Raw genomic sequence first — 22180 nt, forward strand, 5'->3', positions numbered from 1 at the left:
GATGCCCCTCCTGAGTTGGTTGAGAACACCGGCCAACTCCTCTAACATCATGGGCACATCTGGGTTTTCAGCAACCCCTGTTGTGCTGTCGGTAGGCCCTCCCACGAGACCCTTTGCACATCCTCAGCCGACAGATCTGACGGGAGTTTGGGAAACAATAACTATACATAGAAACATAGAAAATAGGTGCAGGAGTAGGCCATTCGGCCCTTCGAGCCTGCACCGCCATTCAATATGATCATGGCTGATCATCCAACTCAGTATGGCCTTCTCTCCATACCCCCTGGTCTCTTTTGCCACAAGGGCCACATCTAACTCCCTCTTAAATATAGCCAATGAACTGGCCTCAACTACCTTCTGTGGCAGAGAATTCCACAGATTCACCACTGAAAAATGTTTTTCTCATCTCGGTCCTAAAAGACTTTCCTCTTATCCTTAAACTGTGACCCCTTGTTCTGGACTTCCCCAACATCGGGAGCAATCTTCCTGCATCTAGCCTGTCCAACCTCTTAAGAATTTTGTAAGTTTCTAAAGTGGATGCGTTCACCAGTTCGGTGGCACAGACCAATGGTCTGCCCTGGATGAACTGCGTGATCCAGAAGAGAGCCGAGAGCCTTGAGAGGAAAGCTGAGGAACAGCAGCACCTGGGAGGCAGATGCTGGTTCGAGGACCGACACAAAAGGCGCTCCAAGCAAAGCCAGGCATCAGCTGCACACCAGGCAAGGGGCATCATGCTGACTGCCCTCCTGTGCCCAAAACCCACTGCTGATTTTATCCTGGGTCAATTACTCCTGCTGGTTATTTATGCCCAAAACATACCATTCACACGCACTCCTGCAATGCTGCTGCTCTTGTCGTCAGGGACGTGAACGCAAAGGAGCTGTGTTCGACCGAGGATTGTAAATTAAATTTACAATCTGGTGGTTACCCAGCTGGTTATAAAAGCTTTACACCCAACAATTAGATAGTAATCATTATATTTTTTATTTGAATCTGCCTTTAATTACACAGGTTATTGATTTTGTTCAATTCTGTGGAAATGGATATCAGGGCCACACACAGGGGTCCCTGTGAAACAGGGTTAGTCACCCGAAGGGGCTACACTCATTCACAAAATGGCCAACCCCAACATGCCTGAGAGAGTGACGGGATGCCGTAAATGGATGCCACAGTCTTCGACAGCTCAGCAGTTTGAAGAGACAAGGGCAGTGGTTAAGGACTTCAGGATACGGTCACTGCAACGTGAAAGGAAAGGATGACAAATTGGGGTGGGGGAAGCGGGAAAACATATATCTTTAAAGAATCTTTGATTCATAGGATTCCTAAACTGCCTGAGTGTATTACAAATTTTAAAGGCACTGGGCCAAACTCCAGGGCGGATCATTGGTCTGTGCCACCGAACTGGTGACCGCGTCCACTTTGGATGGGAGAGGGTGCTGAGCTAGTCTTATCTGGGCACAAGCCCGTGAATGAGCAGCGAGCAGGAATGACAGGGTGCCTGCAGTCAGAAGAGATTCCAAAAGCAGGTGGTAGAAATGCATCACGTCCTGCCAAAGACGGGCTTTACTAAAGACTAAAATCACCCGTTTCAACTTCAAAGAGTCCACCCATTTCTCGAGAAACATGAGTAAAGTTATGCTGCCACCAGGGCTTGTTTTGAGCTCAAAGGCGGTTGACGTAAATTGCCAGGTCAGATCAGACATGCGAGAGCTCAGCTCCTCCTGCATCGATACACATTCAACACATCTGTCCCGGCTCTGGGGAATACTTACACTAACCCGTAAAGGAGGTGAAGTGGAACAAGGAGAGCTTGGGACAAACAGTTTCTGCCACAAAACCAGGGCACATGCTTTGCACCAGTGTTAGAGAGACGTTTAAAATGTGGAATGAACAGGGCTGTAACACCACGACAAACAACAGAACTGACGGCCTGTCTATAGCTCTTCGTAGTCTCCTGCTCCCCTGCTCCTCGCATGACTATCGCCACTGATCAGGAACTTTTCCGAATTGTCCACATCCGCATCAGCTTTGTTCTTGGCCTTCTTCTTCTTTTTCTTCTTCTCCCCATCGGCTGCTATCTCTTTCTCCTTCTTCTGCCTCTCCTCTGTTGCTTCCTTCTCTTTGCTTCTCTTCGGCTTGTGTTTCTTTTTCTCCATTTTCTCATCGTCCTATAAAAGCAGAATGTGAGCTGGTGTTCAGAGACAACCCCGCTGTGAGGCACTGGAAAAGTTCCTGAAATACTTATACATAGAAAATAGGTGCAGGAGGAGGCCATTCGGTCCTTCGAGCCAGCACCGCCATTCAATGTGATCATGGCTGATCAGCCACAATCAGTACCCCGTTCCTGCCTTCTCCCCATATCCCTTGATACCGCTAGCTCTAAGAGTTCTATCTAACTCTCTTTTGAATGCTTCCAGTGAATCGGCCTCCACCGTCTACTGAGGCAGAGAATTCCACAAATTCACAACTCTGGGTGAAAAAGTTTTTCCTCATCTCTGTTCTAAATAGCCTACCCCTTATTCTTAACCTGTGGCGCCTGGTTCTGGACTCCCCCAACATCAGGAACATGTTTCCCGCATCTAGCATGTCCAATCCCTTAATAATTTTACATGTTTCTATAAGGTTCCCTCTCACCCTTCAAAATTCGAGTGAAAACATCTTGTGGCCAGCAAGATGCCACACACAGCACTGGGATAACGATCACACAATCAGTTGTAAGTAATATTGGGTGAAGGACAAGTATCTACAGCAACATTCAGAGAACTGCTCTGCTTCCCTTGGGAATGATCACAGGATCATTTAGCTCAGTTGAACAGGCAGATGGGCCTTGCTTCAATACCATGCACCCAGGTCAGCAGGGCATTGGATTGCAAGACCCGAGTACAGGTTAATGCCCCTGATGTGGGACCAATCAATGATCTTCCACTTTGATCAATTGTTTCTTCCTCCCTACTTCCCACCTCAACAGCTACTCCGTACTTTCTGGGTTCCTGTCTTCAGAATATACAACAGCGCAATGATTATTCATTGGTATGGAAAACAATGCAACTTGCTCACGTTTTTCTTCTTTTTCTTCTTGTCTTTCAAGGAAGCCTTGCTCGTTTTTTCTGTTGAGAAATTCAAAGACAATCGGAGTCAGCTGTGAGCTGGTAACAATAATCCAGGTTAAACTCAGCAATAGGGAGGGTCCCTGGTGAGAGGAATGTGTGACTAGCAGGTTAGTAAGAATGCAGGGCACATCGCTGAAACTCCACTTTACACCGAGAATACAAGCAGGCGACATCTGCAGAATTGGGAATTACAGGTGGTGTATGAATAACTGTGGGAAGGATAAACCTTGCCATCAGAGGCGAGTGCCCCGCAATAAGGTAACAATGGCAAACTTGAAAGGTGCGGTTATCTAAGCATTGGTACAAGAACAAACCCAGCATTAAAATTGTCATTAAAGGCCAAAATGGTTTTTGTGCACAACCTCATGCTATCACCTTCATCAGTGCTCTCCAGGGCAGCGGGGCTTTTGTTGCTGATGCCCAGGCCAAAGATGTCCAGGTTATCGGTCCTCTTCACGACCCGCACCAGGGGTTTCACTGGCGTGCTGGGTTGAGCCGAGTCAAAATCATCGTCAGAGAGCTCGGAGCTGTCCTCTCGAACAGGAAACTCCTCCTGCCGAAAATGGGTGAGGAATCAGGGCAACACAAAGGAAAAGGAGAGCGCATTCAGAAAAATTAAAATCAGGCGATCCACGGGGGTTGCAACCAGGCCCTGTTCCAGAGTGTAGTGGCACCCAGGGCTCTCATCTTCAGTCAGAATCTGTGGATCATATTCCCACCCCACAGATTTCAGCCTAAACCCCGGGACAAGACACGAGGGTTGTACAGAGAAGGTATGGCACAACCACAGGCATCATTCAAATTGGTTGGCATGGCCTCTCAGTGGGTGAGAGGATGGAAAATCTGAAATTTTCCCAATTTTACTTTGGAAGTAATAGGCGAGTTCTCCTTGGTGTCGGTACCAATATTCATTCTCCAATTATGTCTCCGTTGACACCCTGGGCCCCTCCCCCTCACAGTTACACACTTGGAACTAAATGCTATGCATTGGAACTCAGCAACAGTTTGTATACTTGTCATCAATGAGCAGGCAGCATCACTGAGAATGATCAGGAAACACCATTCCCTATACAAAGCTCGATTAGTTATCCCACTCAAGCTTGCTTTGGGAATGTTTTGCTGATTCTGTCTGAAATTGAAGTCATTTTATTCCATTGCACAATTCCCTCCCCCTGATCACTCCAAAATCAAAGACACGGGGACAAAAACTTAGAGTCCAGAAACTTACAAGTTTTGGTCTTTTCTCAGAATCGTCACTCTCAAAGTCAGGGTCATCCTGTACATAGGAGAGCAGCTGCTTGCCGATCAGCCCTTCACGGTCGCTCTCAGACGACTCTCTGCATTCGTCTGCCCGAGCTTTGCTCAGGTCTTTGCCTTCCGTCATATGTAGTGGACCTGGCACCGGGACTAGTACCGGGGTTAGTACAGTTGTCAAAGAGATGGGGGACAAGAGGGCATTGCCAGGCTGGCCCATAGGTTGGATGAGAGCAGGAGAGATAATGCCGGAGCTATGTTCAGTGGCTTTGGTTGAGAATCCGTCTTGGGATGTTAACAGATTTTTGGAAGGCCTGGAAAGGAAAGGGAAAATAATGTACACAACGGGTAATTTTGTTGCCTGCTCAATTTTAGCATTACTTCTCAATAATAAACTCCGAACTTAGGCTGCTGGAGAAGAAATTTAGGCAGCGAGGCTTGTGATCAGCTTATTTAGACAATGTTAACAGAGAATATTGATTCCTTGATTCAGATGCTTCTGTATTTCAGGCATAAAACATTTAGGATGTCATGGATGGAATTTAAGGAAAAGAAAGGAGAAGTAAATTCGGTGTGAGAAAAATGGGAAAGAATAATATTAATTAAGTGGAAAATAAAAGTTGCAGTTGCTAGAAATCTGAATGGACAGTTTTGGCTCGGGACCCTTAATCTGGACCACTTCTAAATTCCCTCAGTGGATTGCTTATCAGACGTAAGGCACTAGGGCTGGTTATAGTCATAGAGTCTTAGAGCGTGGAAACAGGTCCTTCAGACCAACTTGCCCACACTGGCGAATATGCCCCATCTACACTAGTCCCACCTGCCTGTGTTTGGCCCATATCCCTCCAAACCTGTCCTATCCATATACCTTTCTAAATGTTTCTTAAACGTTGCACCAGTACCTGCCTCAACTATCTCGTCAATCTATTCCTCTCATGATTTTGTACACCTCATTAAGATCACCCCTCATCCTCCTGCACTCCAAGGAATAGAGTCCTAGCCTGCTCAACCTCTCCCTATTGCTCAGACCCTCGAATCCCAGCAACATCCTTGTAAATCTTCTCTGCACCCTTTCCAGCTTGACAACATCTTTCCTAGGATACGATGCCCAAAACTGAACACAATACTTTAATGCGGCCTCACCAACCTCATACAACTGCATATCTTATCTCAATGCTCTGGCCGATGCCTTTTTGACCACCCTATCTACCTGTGATGCCACTTTCAACAAACTATGTACCTGTACTCCTATATCCCTCTGCTCCTCAACACTCCCCAGAGCCCTACCGTTTACCATGCAAGTCCTGCCCATCTTAGTGCTCCAAAAATGCAACACCCCACATTTTTCTGTATTAAATTCCATCAACCATTTCTCAGCCCATCTGCCCAACCGATCAAGATCCTGTTGCAATTTGTGACAATCATCCTCACTATCGACAAAACCACCCACTTTTGTGTCAACCCACTGGTTATCTCTATGTAAGAAGCTGTGACTCCAACCTTAGCATTGTATATTTCCTTCCATTCCCCAGTAATGAAGTACTGACCTTTTTAATGGATCCATATTCCTGGCGACTTTTGCATTTTCATCTTCGTCACTGGACAGGGTTATATCTTTACTGGGAATGTGCGATTTCACACTGGGCTTCTGTAGCGCCTGGTCATCAAAATCCAAATCATCCTGGAAGCCAGCGACCAAGGGATTGCCCTGCCTCTCTCCCTCACTGCAGCAGAGAAAGACGGGCAGGGTCAGTGGATAATACAGCTGGTCAACCATTTGCATCACAAAGCAGGCACATCACATGTGTTCCCGACACTCTGCACATGAGCACACCCTCCACACAGTGGTCTCTGATGGACTTGTGCTAACTAAGCACATCAGTGCCTGTGACCTCCCACCTATGCCCCATGTCCCCTGTGCAAGCCCCACCATATTTGTCTTTCCAAAGACTCCAATCACTTTGTGGTCATCACTGTGAGGCTGCCAATTTACTTCACCTCATTCGTAAACCCTTCACAAGGTTCTCCTGTCCCATATACCTCCCCAGATGCCACCTCACTCATAGAAACATAGAAATTAGGTGCAGGAGCAGGCCATTCGGCCCTTCGAGCCTGCACCGCCATTCAATATGATCATGGCTGATCATCCAACTCAGTATCCTGTACCTGCCTTCCCTCCATACCCCCTGATCCCTTTAGCCACAAGGGATGCACACAGACTGACATAGGAATCTGGTCCTTTCCCTGTGACCATCACATTCCACAGACCTGAATGATCTGCATCTTTTTCACAGTTACTGCACCACAGTCAAGTCTCCTATGTCCAGATACCATAACCTGGTTTTACAATAGTCCTTCCGTTCCTTTGATCTCTCTAAGCTCCTTCACTTCCTGCTCAGTGACCACCAAGCTCTTAAGAAGCGACACAGGCAGCAATGACCTGTAAATGATAAGTGCACACAATTCTTCGCCAGAAATAAGACCATGAAAATAGACGCTTGGTCAATGTGATGAATCCTTTCCCAGTCGCATAGCTGTTGCAATCACCTGAATCGGCTTCCACTTTTCATGGAGAACCACAAAGTGCCCCACACACAGACAAAAGGAAAGGAACATCGCCTGACCTTAACGGTCACCTTTGTGAGCAGCTGCCATTGAAGATGGTCAGAACCCAGCATGTAAATACCAAGTGTCAGCACACACCGAGTTTCTGCTGTACATGGCCAGTAGGGCAGCCTGAAGCAATGCCATAGGGCAGGCGCAGAGTACCCTAACAAGTTGGGCTGCAAACCCTGGGTCAGGAGGGTGTTGGACATTTCCACTGGCAAAGTTTCAATTGCCCAGGTAATTAATCAAGCGATAAGCAGGAAATGCCATTCAGCCCATCATGCCTGCTCCACCATTCAATAAGATTCTGGCAGATCTTTTACCTCAGTCAACGAACCCTGGATCCCTTGATCCAATAAACATGTGGTTTATTGTTATTTATTTATTAAATGAGTTAATTTATGGGACATTTGCCCAGCTAATGCTGATTCAATCCTCAGCCCCTTGCAAATAATGATACACTGCATTTGTGAGGGGCTTCAGAGATCATGCTGCAGCTTCAGCTATTTTCAATCTATATTACTGAGTAGATGAAGGCGACGAGGCTGTCAAGAGGAACTAATAGGCAAGTTGGGTCTATGGCCCCAGGAATTTAGAACGATGAGAAGTGAACTTGTTGAAAGTGCAAGAGTCTGATATCACTTAACAAGGCAGATGCAACGTTTCCCCTTCTGGGTAGTCTAGAATCTTGAAGACTGCAACCAGGAGGAATATTTTCTCTGCATGTCTTGTGCAAGATGGATCATTATACGTTGAGAAAGCCTCTCTGGTCTAAAGGGGAGTTGAGGGTGAGGGGGAAAGTGATCTTTCTGCTCCTCTTACGGTCACTCTGACCATCACTATCTCCACCACACATTCTATTAGAATTGCATTTAAGCTGCTCCTTTCATCAACTCTACTTCACCCACTCCTCTACACTACAATGACCCCATCACTAATACTGCCCTTCCCCCCCCCCGCCCCCCACTTCACCAAGCGGGACACTGATCCATTCACCACCAACACTAACCTACTTTGTGCTCATCCTGTGTAACACCAAACCCACTAACTCCACCTGTGCCCATCCTGCACAAGGTGTATTCTACTCACCACTAACAGCCTCTTCCTCCTGTCCCCACCCTGTAAGAAACAAAGAAACAGACTAGATTTACAAAGAATCTATCATCTCCCATGGACAAGACAAACACTTTACTGCCAAAGCAGCAGTGTACCTCGCACTCATCACTCCCAGTCCCTTAGATCCAGTGTTAACTCATCCTCCTACACAGTGTGAATCCCAGTCTTCACAAACAACACTCCCTGACTGGTGCTAATCCGACTCCCAATGCCACCTTTTGTGCAATGCTAATCCTATTTAATTCCTCCATAGTCCCAATTCCACTCGGCAATAATGCCATCTCCTGTCTAGTACTAATCACATTCATTTTAAAACCACTCCAAGTCACACAGTAACCTAACTTGGAAATATATTATTGTTCTTTCAACGTTGCAAGATTGTAACCCTGAAGTCTTACCCCAACGACATTGTGGGAGCATCTACACCAGGTGGTTCAAGGAGGCAGCACGACATTGGTTAAATGTTGCCCTTGGCAGCAACACCCAGATCCCAAACACGGATAAAAAGAACCACTGTCTCACACGGTGCTAATCCCACTTGCCATAAACACCAGTTCCTGCACAAACCTTCTTCATCTGTACCCCCACTTTCCATTAACAACCATCTCTGCCTTTAACCACAAGTGTAATAGCAATCCCATTGAATGCTGCTTACGGAATTCATCGTCAACATTTCATTTCTTTAGATCATGAAATTGTGAACAGTAAATCATTAAACGAGATTCAAGGCCGACATTCATGATGAATTCTGAGAGTAGTCGTCCTCGGTTCAAGGCCCCTTGGTAGGTTTTGAAATGAACAGTGGGTGTGAATGTGTCCTACCTGTCGCTCCCCTGCCCTGCCACATTTAGCCTCTGCTTTTGAGATGGCAGATCATCCAAGAAGTTCTTGTCCAATCCCTCATCAGGGACAAAATCATCAACACATTGTGTCTTGCCATCTTCCTCAGGGGACACCGGAGTTACAGCATCTGTATAGGAAGGGGAGCGAACATGGGCAAGGAAATTGAGAGACAAGCATTGGGGAACAGAGGACCATTAATTGATTTATTACTGTCATGTGTTCTGAGATGCAGAGAAAAACTTTGTTTTGTTTGCTATCGAGGCCAACCATACCATAGACGAGATCAGGGAGTGCAAAGACAAATTTAACAAAGTACAGAATATAGTGCTACAGCTACAGAAGAAGTGCAAATTGAAAAATAAGTGCAAAGGCTGCATTGAAATAGATTGGACGATTGGGAAATTCATCCCTGGCATACGAGAGGTCAGTTCAAGAGTCCGACAACAACGAGAAAGAATATGGTGGTTTGCGCATTCAAGTTTTTGGACCTTCTGCCAAACCAGAGACAATTTGTTGCTGATAAGAAAGACAAGGAGGTACCAATCAGATGTTACAAAAGAAAGAACTAAGACATTGAATTTACAGTCTGGGATCAATGAAGCAAACATTCAAACTGCAATGTTCACACATTGCTTACTTGTGTAAAATAAGAGTAAGAAGGAAGCAGCGGCCACTGAGGCCTTGGGGGATGCAATTTTGAACCGTTAGGAAAACAACAATTGATTAAAACCAAAGGAAGATTGGTTAAAAAATATATATAATTAATGATTCTCTCTCCACAGTTGCCATCCAGCCTATCAATATTTCAATTTTTATTTCAGACATACAGATTCTAAAGTACTTTGCTTTAAAATTATATGGATAAATTGGGTGGCAATTAACTGTTCAATGACAGAACTTGGAAAACTCATTTAGTGGGCCACCAGGCTGCTTTTACTGGTAACATGAACATCCTAAATAAAGAATGAGGAGATTGACAATTGATGTCCTAATTCTACCACTTTTCTACCTGCACTAATATGGAAAATGGGAGCATCCAGCCTATTCCCTGCTATAATCCCCACTATTTTCGCTCTTCCAGAATTCCCCTTATCTTAGCTCATTCTACCCGTCGAGTGCACTTTTGATTCTCCATAGCAACAGAATCCCAAATGGTCCCCTGTAACCACTGACTATAGGAAGTTCTTCACTGACAGCAGAAGAACTCCTGCCTGCTTTGCTTCTGGAACACCTGGCCCTTGATGCCTCCTGCACCCCATCTGAAGGTGGTTTTTGTTCCAACTATCATTGAACATTGAAGGTACACAAAAATGCTGGAGAAACTCCGCGGGTGCAGCAGCATCTATGGAGCGAAGGAAATAGGCAAGGTTTGGGGTTGAAACCCTTCTTCAGACTCATTGAACATTGAACATTGTTTATTCCTGGCATTGGTTCAGTCCTTACCAGGCTGAGTGGCTGGAGTATCAGACGCGAAGGAGGATCCAAAGAGTCGGGACATGAAGCTGCGTTTCTGAACCATGGGCGCAGCGTGGGTGCTGGCGGGAGATGGGGCACTGACTGGCACAGATGGCTCAGCGGTGGGGGACACAGATGGAGGGAGAGGGGACATTGACGGAGTGGGTGGTGCTTGGACAGAAGGCTGAGGAGTCCCTGGGCTGGAGTTGGTGGTGGAAGCCGAGCTTGGTGGCACCACAGGTGACTGTGACCCCGATGATGGGCTTTGCTCATTGCCTGCCAAGGGCGAATTGAAGTTCCGATTCTTATTATCCATCAGCTCAAGAAATCTGGAAAACAAAAACCAAACACAGAAAATGTTGGTCGGGCAGCACCTGTGGAGAAGGCTCATCAACCTGGAAGGCAAGTGTCTTTGGGCATTCCATGTTGGAACTTGCTTGTCTATATTAGAGCATCTATCTTATGGATTCCTAAAAATATAATGCATAATTACAAAGCATTTCTGACTGAATGAACAGCTAATGTACTACCACACCATCATATTGACAACCTACAAAATCAAGGCAAGAGCACCCTGTTGGTTTTATACCATGTCCTCCATAATGTTTGGGACAAAGACCCATCATTTATTTATTTGCCTCTGTACTACACAATTTGAGATTTGTAATAGAAAAAAATCACATGTGGTTAAAGTGCACATTGTCAGATTTTATTAAAGGCAGCTCAACACGAAGTGTCTTTGCGAGGTTTTTGACAAATTTATATAAACCACTTGCTGGCCATCCTTCCTTGATACAGTCATGGAGGTACCTTACGCAAGGATGCATCACCTGTCACATAAGCAGATGTGCCTATTATTATGAGGTATGGCACAGGAGGGGCAAAATACGGCATCACCCATTTAAGACTGAGATGAGAAGGATTTTATTCTTTCATCATGTTGGGAATCTTTATCAGGATGACTTTGAGCACTCAAATCCCACACCCGGTTCCAGCAATCTGAGGAGACTGCTTCATCAATATCTGTTGTAAGCAAATGGTCTCACCCTCAGAGTAACAAATTTCTATTGCACAATGGGTCATAGGCAGACACGCTTCTTATCTTGAACCCTCAATAGTCATGCAAGCTTTGGAGGGAATTAATTGACACAGATCGAAATAGAGGATAATTATAATCAAAATTCTACTGCCAAGCCAGGATTCCAAACACAACACTGAAAGACAAGTCAGGAATTCACAGTTTTGAGCCTGCTACATTTGCAGAAAATGTTCAAAAACCCGAGCGGTTTGTCAAAACAATGAACTGACTTCTGACGATTCCACCCACCTGGTCAATCACACAACCGGCGTCAAGACAGAGTTACAATTTAGCATGTGATGAGGATCGCCTTTCCAGTCGCTCCCAACTCCTAATCAAAATCCAGGTTGGTCTCCTTACTGAGCTGATTACAGAATTATATCAACAGGTTGCTGTCGTGGGGACGGGGAGGATTAGAGAAGGGGGTGGTAGACACTGTAGTTAAAAACCTTTGCAAGGGTGCACTGCACGTTGTGAATCCAGGCGTCCCCACACTGGAACTGTTTCTCTTGCTGCAAGGTGGCCAGACAAAGGAAAACTGATCTCTTGTGCAGCAACTCATCCCACATTACAATAGCTTTAAATAAATAAATTAGAGCCCAGGCACTACAGATTCAATATCAGGGACACGAGTCTTCTCTTACAGATCATAACTGATCTGACACCATTTGTGGCTCTCATCCAAGGACAGAGCTATCCCACTCATCATGACCAACGGTTCATTATGGGCATTAAAAACGGGCATCAAGGCCAAGAAAACTCCATTGAGCAGATCTCACTGATCACCACAACGTGCCAGTGCATCAACTCCATCTCCTTCCCAAGAACCAGCCTGCCCTGATGCTCCTGAACCATTCCCCATTAAGTCCTGTCCACACCGGATAGCCTGGAGGTATTTCATTCCTATAGCATGTCCAAGGAAAACATGGGTTTATGTACCTCTCAAAGTTTATACACGTTTGATGGGGTGTAGGTGGTGTGGTTAGGTTATTCATGGGTGTAGGAAACCTGAACGGAAACCTCTGGAGACTTTGTGCCCCACCCAAGGTTTCCCTGCGGTTCCCGGAGGTTTTTGTCAGTCTCCCTACCTGCTTCCACTACCTGCAACCTCCGGCAACCACCTGCAACCTCCGGGAACCTTGGGTGGGGCGCAAAGTCTCCAGAGGTTTCCGTTCAGGTTTCCTAAGTGGGACAGGGGCATAACCAAGCCATGGGCAGATAGGGATTTACAAATTCAGTTAGATCAAAGGTCCAGTGCTAGATCAGTCTGACTCCACCTGTACAAATGTCAGCTTTGTTTGGTGGTAATAAGCTTGCTTCAGGCATAACACGGTTCAACCTCTTGAGCACACAATTCCAGTTGCTTCTTCATTGCACTACTGGAGGAAAGATACACTGTCAAAGATACCCATTTTTTAAAAGTGTGCTGAATGGAAGGTCCCAGTCACACTCTGGGGTGGAGATAGAAGATTCCCCGACACTGGGCATTGACACGAACAAACACCCTCGTAACTTGTCTGTCACCATCTTACCAGTTACTTATCTCTTTAATATTTAGGGAACCTTACTGAGGAAGATTTTTTTTAAAGTACCAAGCAGGATACTTCAAATAATTGCATCACTGTGAACACACGGGGACATTTTATAAATACAAATTCTTTCTTGGAGACATCATATTCACTTCATAGCTTCAGCTAAATTTTCCATTTTTATGCAAATTTTTATTTTACGCATATTTTTATGGAGAAAAAAAAGAATGCCACAGCATTACACCACATTCAGAACATATCCAGAGCTAATTCAAATGGAATTCATCCACTAACAGCTGACAAAAACAAAGCTGAACTTATACCTACAGATCATAGTTTTGGTCCTCAGTCTCATGCTGTACGGAGAGTTCTTCCAATGTGGCATCAATGTCCAGCTGATTGGTCTCCAATTGCCTCAGCAACGTCTCTCTCTGAAGGAAGAAAAGACCAAGAGGGTGTTGAATCTGTGGAATTCATTGCCACAGACGGTTGTGTTGACCAAGACATGGGGTATTTTTAAAGCGGAGATTGATAGGCTTTTCTTAAGGACGTAAGGTTATGGGAAGAAGGCAGGAGAATATAGTTGAGGTGGAAAAATAGATCCGTCACGATCGAATTCCAGAGCAGACTTGATAGGTCAAATGGCCTATTTCAGCTCCCATGTCTTATGGCCAGTCAACAATCAGGACACAAGACATCCACTCAACTACACACCAGAACCAACACAAATTATCATTCAATGCTCCAGATTTCATCATTGTACACCAATATAAAATTAAAACATTGCTAATGGGCTCTTTCTCAGTCCTTAAATATGAGCAGTTTCTCTTTCCACAGATGATGCCTCAATTCTTTGCTCTAACTCAGACTTTACCCGCCTCTCTCGGTTATCTCCTGCGAAGGATAGACTAGTGGGGATCCGTGGAAGTCGAGTCACAAACTCTGCCATCTCACTGCCATTCAACCCAGAAAATATGAATTAAAAAAATACTTTAAACTATTGAACTGTTAAATCATTTTAAATGGATAAATTCCACATTAGCACCACTATATTCAAGGAACAGCGAGGGTCAGACAGCGAGAACAATAAAAGAATGGAAAAGACCATCTCTTATTTGCATTCATTTAATACCCACACTCAACAAGAAATAGGTTTTACATAATTTAGGTGGCGCATAGAGAACCTGAACCCAAGGTCAGGTTACAGTAAAACAGACATAAATTCCAAATATTAATGGACGTACACCAAAAAAAAAAAATCATACTTTCTCTGGAGTCTGCCATCATTTAAATTGATCAAAGTAAACCTTGTGCATTTTTCCCCGATCCATCCCAAAATCTTTTGATTCCCCCATGGCCAAATCCAACATTCTTGAATATACTGATCATCTGCACATCTGCAGTTCTCTAGTTAGAGGTCTGAAAAGGTGTACAATCTTAAGAGTAAAGAAATCTTCTCATATCAGTCTGAAATGTTTAGTCTCCTATCCCTTCTCCCTGCCTGCTGAAGACTCTTCAGTTAGCAGAAATAACATTTTAAAGGTTACACAAAAGACACAGCTCTTGAAGCAGTTTCCTCACAGTTCCAGAGACCCAGATTTGCATCAGTCCTACAGTCTGTGTAGAGTTTGCACATTTTCCCTGTGACCATGTGGGTTTATACAGTTTCCTCTGGGTACTCGTTTTTCCCCACTTCCTAAAGACATGTTGGTCGGTTGGTTAACGGCCTCTGAAAAATTTCCCTGACTATGTATAAAGTAGTGGAATCTGATGGGAGTTAATGAGAATGAAAAAAACTGGATTAATGTAGGATTAGTGTAAATGGTTGGTTAGGATGGTTGGTGTGGAAACAGTGGGCAAAAAACCTGTTTCTAAACCTTCTCTCTCTCTCTCTCTCTCTCTCTATGACACAGACTAAAATAGGTGCCAAGGGGGTTGCTTAGCCCTAGGTTACAATGAGCCTCTTGAAAATTACTGTAGTTGCACCTATCCAGGTAAGTAGAGAGAATTCCATCGCACTCCCGACATGCCTTGAACATGGTGAAAAGCCTTTGGGTATTAGAAGGTGAATTATGCCCCTGTCCCACTTAGGAAACCTGAACGGAAACCTCTGGAGACTTTGCGCCCCACCCAAGGTTTCCGTGCGGTTCCTGGAAGTTGCAGATGGTTGCCGGAGGTTGCAGGTAGTGGAAGCAGGTAGGGAGACTGACAAAAACCTCCGGGAACCGCACGGAAACCTTGGGTGGGGCGCAAAGTCTCCAGAGGTTTCCGTTCAGGTTTCCTAAGTGGGACAGGGGCATTACTCTCCACAGGCTACTATGTCATATGCTCATAACGTTTTCATAACCAATGATGACATCAGGAAATTAATAGTTGTGGTGGGGAGATGGGTGGAGGGAGGATCAGCAACAATAGTACTGTATGGAATAGACAGATAGAATCTGAAATGGGAAGTAGCTGGATTTTCTTTAGATGAGCAAGAGCCCACTAAAGTGCAGCTTGCACATTATTTCCCAGCCTTGCTGCACGTGGCCAGGATCTCCTTCAGTATCTTGAGTTCATCATGCTTTTACGTAATGATTGGTCTTACAATGCAAATGGCAGTTCTGCGAATATGTTGCTGTGTTCATTACACAAGGGCAAGGTTATATTGTGCATTATCAGGTGATGACGTGCGGCCGTTGTCAGCAGGTCATATTGGATGGTGCCAAAGGGTCTGTTTCCATGCTGTATCTTTAAACTAAACAAATACAAAATATTTTGGCCAATCATTCAGTGTAAATGGCAGCTAAATCTGATATTAATCATAAGGGGAAGAAAACCAGGATTTAAGAATCTACTCTGCTTGTTCCCACAGCCCTTAACTTAGAAAATATATTTGTTTTCTTTCACAAACAGCACTGCTGTATTGGGCTTGTGGGAACAATGAACAAAAGCACGGGCTTTTATTAGCCATCACTATAGCCCAAAGCACAATGATCCTCAGCAGTGTTTATCAGTACTATGGAACATTATACACAATACTAACGACATGTGATACCGCTCGCATCCAAAATTAAAATGGACTTACTGCTTTTACTGACATAGCCTTAAACTAAAAGTCAAACTCTCCTTTGACAAAATTCAACATTTTGCACCACTGACCAAGAAGATATTTGAATTGCCAATGAATGGGAAGAAGAAAAAAAAAATCATCCAAGATTCTTATATCTGCTTCCAACCCCTGCTAGAAACGGTGTCGTAGCAGCCATTGGGACAGACCACTGGCTCAGCTGATACAGTGCAATTGATCTGCCTCATGAATGAGCTACTGTCAGGTTGCTTCTGTACTACATTCCCCGACATCGACATCACAACTTCAAACTTTAAGTTTATACCACATGAAGACTTAGAAATCATCAATTGCTTGATTATATATTTTCAAACCAACCATGCACAGATTATACAAACAGTCTGAGTGAACTCGATAGGATTGTGTCAGGTTTCAAATTCAGGAATGGGGAATTCAAGTATTTGGCATTCCCCTTCCCACACTAACCTTTCTGTCCTGGGCCTCCTCCATTGTCAGAGTGAGGCCAAGCAATTTGGAGGAACAGCACCTCATATTTTGCTTGGGCAGTTTACAATCCAGCGGCATGAATATTAATTTATCTAACATTCAAGTAACCCTTGCATCCCCTCTCTCTCCATCCCTCCCCCACCCCGTCGCACTAGCTTCAAAGTTGTCTTGTTGAGTCTCATTGTCTGTAACTCGTTTTCACCTTGCCCTCAGCTAACAACGGCGTGTTTCCTTTATCATTGTTACTTTTTTGCATATCTTTCTTTCATTTGTTCTGTATAACTCTATATCACTGTCTATATCTCTAATTTCCCTTTCCCCTAACTCTGTCTGAAGAAGGGTCTTGACCCGAAACATCGCCTATTCCTTTTCTCCAGAGATGCTGTCTGACCCGCTATTACTCCAGCTTTTTGTGTCTATCTTCGATTTAAACCAGCAGTCCCTTCCTACACTATACTAGCATCTACCCTGGCATTCGGCCATGATCTAGGTGGGCCCAGTTCCCAAATAATTGGGCAGGTAATTTTTCATATTCAATACCCTGACCAACGAAGGCGAGTATGCTATACCCCTTCTTTACCACCGTTTCCCCTTGTGTTGCATCTTTCAGCAAGCTATGGATTTGTAGCCCAAAATCCCTCAGTGCATCAATGTTCCTAAGGGTGTTGTCATTTACTATACTTTCCTCTTACAGTTGGCTTCCCAAAGCGTAACCTCACATTGGTCTGGATTAAACTCCATCTGCCATTTCTCTGCCCACATTTTCAACTGATTTATGGCCTGCTCTATCATTTCAGTACTCCAATTTTCATGTTCTCTGCACAGATCCTTGCAGAACATCATTGGTCTTAGACCGGTCAGTAAAACACCCCTCTTGAAGAAATTACATTTTCTGGTAGTTTACTAATGACTTGTGTGGTATACCTATAGTGCAATTTACCTTTAAAAGCTTGTGACAATCAAAGTTAACTCTGCATTCTCTCCTTTATTTATTCATGGGTGTGAATGTCACTGGCTAATCTCACATTTATGACCCCTCACCTCTTGCTACTGAAGTGTTGAGCTATTTCAGGAAGTAGTCGACAGTCAATGATGGCTCCACTACCATCAGTCTTTTATTCCCCAGACACCTTTGGATCCAATTTACCAACTAATGGTGGATTCCATGTGACTTAATACCCTGGAGCAGCCTACCATGAGAGACTTTGTCAAATTGTTTACCAATGTCCATGTGGACAACGTCCACTGTCCTGCCCTCATCAATCATCTTCGTCATTTCCTCACATAGCCCATCTCTAATAGTTCTATGCTTTTCCAAATGCAAGTACGCCCTGCCTCCAAGATTCTTCTCCAATTATTTCCCGACCACTGACGCAAGGCTCTCCTGCCTATTAGTTCCTGGTTTGTCCCTGTTTCACTTCTGAAATAAAGGCTCAACATCACCAATTCTTCAGTCTTTTGGCATCTCGCCCAAGGCTGAAGAGGATACAAACATCTGTCAAGGCCCTGGCAATTTTATCCCTTGCTTCTCTCAGTATCGTGGAACGTTTCCTTCAGGCCCTGGGGTCTTATCCATCTTTCATGCTTTTCTAGAAACCGTTCACCTTCCTAGACTGAAGTTATTTGCCAAGACTACTCAAACAGCAACCCCCAAACTTGTGGACTCTACCACCAAGAAGAATAATGGCAGTAAATGCAACGCCTCAATCACTTAATTTCATTAACTCAAAGGTCGTTTCCAAGCCCTAGATTTTTATGAATGTTTAATTGATTGAATATCAAATCCAATATTATCTTTGCATAACACATTTATCTTCACATTGAATTTACATCACTTACCAAGATTTAAAATTACTTGCATTTAAAACAAAATTATCTTCTCCCTATCCCCAACTTTTGTCGCTCTTTCCTTGGGACCTCCTATTGCCTCACCCACTGTCACCCTGCCTAAATGATGAAATGCCAAGACAAGAGCCCTGTCTAGCCACATACTGTCCATTTTGCATCAACCTAGAACAATGGGTAGAGGGAACTTAAACAACCAAGAAGTTTCAAAGACTTGGCATTTTAATGCCTATAATGATGCTTTAAAAAAGAAATTTAAGAAGAATGTGTACAATACACATAGCATCTTAATGTAGAGAGAAATACATTGCAGCTGTAATAGAAAATTCAAAGCCTGGTCAGAGCAGCTTACCTGCAACTGAAGAAAGGGAATATTGAAAAACTTGTGCAAGTACTTCAACCCAAAGCCATTCCTCATCGAAGACTCTGCATATTGAATATATGAAGATCTGGGTAACCTAATGCTCAAAGAAAAAGGTAACATTAATTGGGAGAAATAAAGACTGATTAGATTGGCTGGTGTGATTCTCAGTGACACGGCAGGTTGTACTAACAATTACATCAAATTACATGGAGTGATAATTAGAAGTCAGCAGAACTCACCCGTAGATGAGCTTGCTTCCACATTATTAGCAAATATATTCCATTCCTTTTTCCCCTTATATTATAATCCAGTTTCTCCATCCCTTATTACTATCTGCCTCAACTACCAATATGCTATAGCAAGTTACCACACTCTGGAGAGAAGCATTTGTTTTATATTTTCTTTATCACAACAGTGATAACAGGTCAAAAAGTACTTCCCTTGGCTGCATGTTTAAGAAGGAACTACAGATGCTGGAAAATTAAAAGTTCAGTCTGAAGAAGGCTCTCGACCCGAAACGTCACCCATTTCCTTCGCTCCATAGATGCTGCCTCACCCGCTAAGTTTCTCCAGCATTTTTGTCTCCCTTGGCTGCAAGGAGCTTTGGGGCATCCTGAAGTTTTGAAAGGTGCTTGCAAACGGCCAGTTTCTTCCCACTAGATTTACATCTCCCATATCAAACAAGACACCAATCTCAAGCACCTAGTTACCTCCTAATTCACTCTAAACCAGCCTGCTCAGTTTCTTCTGATATTTGAAGACTAAGCTTTGGTCAGAAAGACTGGAGAACACCTCCTCTTCATCTAATAGTATTCTGTTCAAGATTTGCCTTGGAGTGTAAAACCTATGTTGGTGGAAACACAAGACTACAGACAAATTATCTACTGAAGGAACTCAACAGTTCGAACAACATTTGCAGTGGCAAGTGGCTTCCACCCACAGATGTTGGTTGACCTGCTGAATTCCTCCAACAGGTTGTTTGTTTCTCCTTAGTTGAATGCTGCATTTTAATGACAGCACCTCCAATCACCAATAATCATTATTCATGCACGTTAGCCTACACAGCAGGTTCAAGTCCTGAAGGCTCAAGTTACTGTCTACTTAAGAGGCGCCAATCGTCAACAGCTGCCTCCAAATACTGGACATACACGGCATTCCGGTACCGATTTTCCAATGTTCAGTAGATTCTGGATCAGTTCCTGTGGATTGGAGGGTAGCTAATGTTATCCTACTTTTCAAGAAAGGAGGAAGCGAGAAAGCCGGGAGTTGTAGACCATTTAGCCTGACATCGGTGGTGGGGAAGATGCTGGAGTCGATTATCAAAGATGTAATAGTGGCGCATTTGGATAGCAGTAGCAGGATCAGTCCAAGTCAGCATGAATTTACAAAGGGGGAATCATGATTGACAAATCTTCTGGAATTTTTTGAGGATGTAACAAGTAAAATGGTCAAGGGAGAGCCAGTGGAAGTAGAGTACCTGGACTTTCAGAAAGTTTTTGATAAGGTCCCACACAGGAGATTAGTGGGCAAAATTAAGAGCACATGGTATAGGTGGTAGGGTATTGACATGGATAGAAAATTGGTTGGCAGACAGAAAACAAAGAGTAGGGATTAACAGGTCCCTTTCAGAATGGCAGGCAGTGACTAGTGGAGTGCCGCAGGGCTCGGTGCTGGGACCGCAGCTATTTGCAATATACATTAATGATTTAGATGAAGGAATTAAAAGCAACATTAGCAAATTTGCAGATGACACAAATTGGGCGGCAGTGTGAACTGTGAAGAGGATGCTTTGAGGATGCAGAGTGACTTGGGCATGTTCGGTGAGTGGGCAGATGCATGGCAGGTGCAGTATAATGTGGATAAATGTGAGATTATCCACTTTGGAGGCAAGAACAGGAAGGTGTCAGGTTAGGAAAAAGGGAAGTACAACAAAACCTGGTTGTCCTTGTACATCAGTCACTGAAAGTAAGTATACAGGTACAACAGAAGAAAGCTAATGGCATGTTGGCCTTTATAACAAGAGGAATCGAATATAGGAGCAAAGAGGTCCTTCTGCAGTTGTACAGGGCCCTGGTGAGACCACACCTGGAGTATTGTGTGCAGTTTTGGTCCCCTAATTTGGGGAAGGACATTCTTGCTATTGAGGGAGAGCAGCATTGGTTCACGAGGTTAATTCCCGGGATGGCGGGACTGTCATATGATGAAAGAATGGAGTGACTGAGCTTGTATTCACTGGAATTTAGAAGGATGAGAGGGTATCTTATAGAAGCATATAAAATAATTAAGAGATTGGTCATGCTAGATGCAGGAAACATGTTCCCGATGTTGTGGTCCAGAACCAGGGGCCACATTTTAAGAATAAGGGGTAGACCATTTAGAAATGAGATGAGGAAAAACTTTTTCACACAGAGAGTTATGAATTTGTGGAATTCTCTGCCTCAGAAGGCAGTGGAGGCCGATTCACTAGATGCATTCAAAAGAGAGTTAGATAGAGTTCTTAGGGCGAGCGGAATCAAGGGGTATGGGGAGAAGGCAGGAACAGGGTACTGATTGTGGATGATCAACCATGGTCACATTAAATGGCGGTGCTGGCTTGAAGGGCTGAATGGCCTACTCCTGCACCTATTGCCTAGGTATCTATGATTGCACAATGACTGCCACAGATTTATCATTGGGAGGAAGAGAGGATTTTACAATCAGTAACGATGGATCTTGATAGATCTTGATCCAAAATTTGCAAACAGTCAGGATGTTTAGGGGGGGAAAGGGAAGAGAACAGGAGTCACAAACATGAAAGTACCGACAAGAAAGTAGAGACAAGGATACCAGGCCTTTTCTGGAGCTAATTCCATGAACATGGTGCATGGTCTCAACAATGATATTTGCTGTCCACACTTGGCCATTATCATATTGTTGTTTATGGGAGCTGGACATTCATCCAAGGGTTAAAACTGCAACAGCAGCAGAGATGCTGTGTAATGGAAATCAGGTTATTGTGGATTTATCTAACCTTTAAACCTTTAAACTGTCATCACAAACTAAAATCACGCGTCACATCAGACAGAAATAGACTGTGACGAGTACTTCTGGGAATTGAAGCAGTTCACAATAGCACTGCAAAACATACAGAAGGAACACTGCCCTGCACTCTCGCCAACATAACAGATCATCATATCTCCATAGCAAACTGGGATCCTTGTTCTGCAATGCAGTTTCTCAGCCTGGGAGAACAGTGCAAATATTTCCTTTGTTCACTAAATGCCCACAGACGGGGGATTTCTGGAGACAAGCAGGGCTCACAATTCGGCCCCTTGTGGTTGCCAGGAGCAGAGAGAGGCAGTGTAACAATGTGCTGAGCAGCAGCAGGCAGGCAGCTCACAATTCCCACAGACAAACTCAACAATGACAACTGCCCAGCCT

At 44.2% G+C, this 22180-nt stretch overlaps 1 protein-coding gene across 2 annotated transcripts in view; it reads right to left on the reverse strand.

Annotated features, from left to right (window-relative positions):
- Positions 1 to 962: 962 nt before the first annotated feature.
- The window catches only part of rabl6 (RAB, member RAS oncogene family like 6), a 42083-nt gene continuing 20865 nt past the window's right edge, over positions 963 to 22180 (reverse strand). Inside the window, exons 7-15 of one of the 2 annotated variants that reach the window (XM_033049011.1) lie at positions 18749 to 18854; positions 13320 to 13423; positions 10374 to 10714; positions 8910 to 9057; positions 5912 to 6088; positions 4339 to 4678; positions 3486 to 3663; positions 3058 to 3107; positions 963 to 2168 (exon numbers count right to left, since the gene is read on the reverse strand). In XM_033049011.1, the coding sequence (XP_032904902.1) occupies positions 1935 to 2168; positions 3058 to 3107; positions 3486 to 3663; positions 4339 to 4678; positions 5912 to 6088; positions 8910 to 9057; positions 10374 to 10714; positions 13320 to 13423; positions 18749 to 18854 (1678 nt within the window). In that variant the 3' untranslated portion in view covers positions 963 to 1934. Of the gene's footprint in view, positions 2169 to 3057; positions 3108 to 3472; positions 3664 to 4338; positions 4679 to 5911; positions 6089 to 8909; positions 9058 to 10373; positions 10715 to 13319; positions 13424 to 18748; positions 18855 to 22180 lie in introns of both variants that reach the window. The other variant, XM_033049012.1, reaches the window with a different exon arrangement.

Source organism: Amblyraja radiata, chromosome 32, assembly GCF_010909765.2.
Source record: "Amblyraja radiata isolate CabotCenter1 chromosome 32, sAmbRad1.1.pri, whole genome shotgun sequence".
NCBI classification, from domain to species: Eukaryota; Metazoa; Chordata; class Chondrichthyes; order Rajiformes; family Rajidae; genus Amblyraja; species Amblyraja radiata.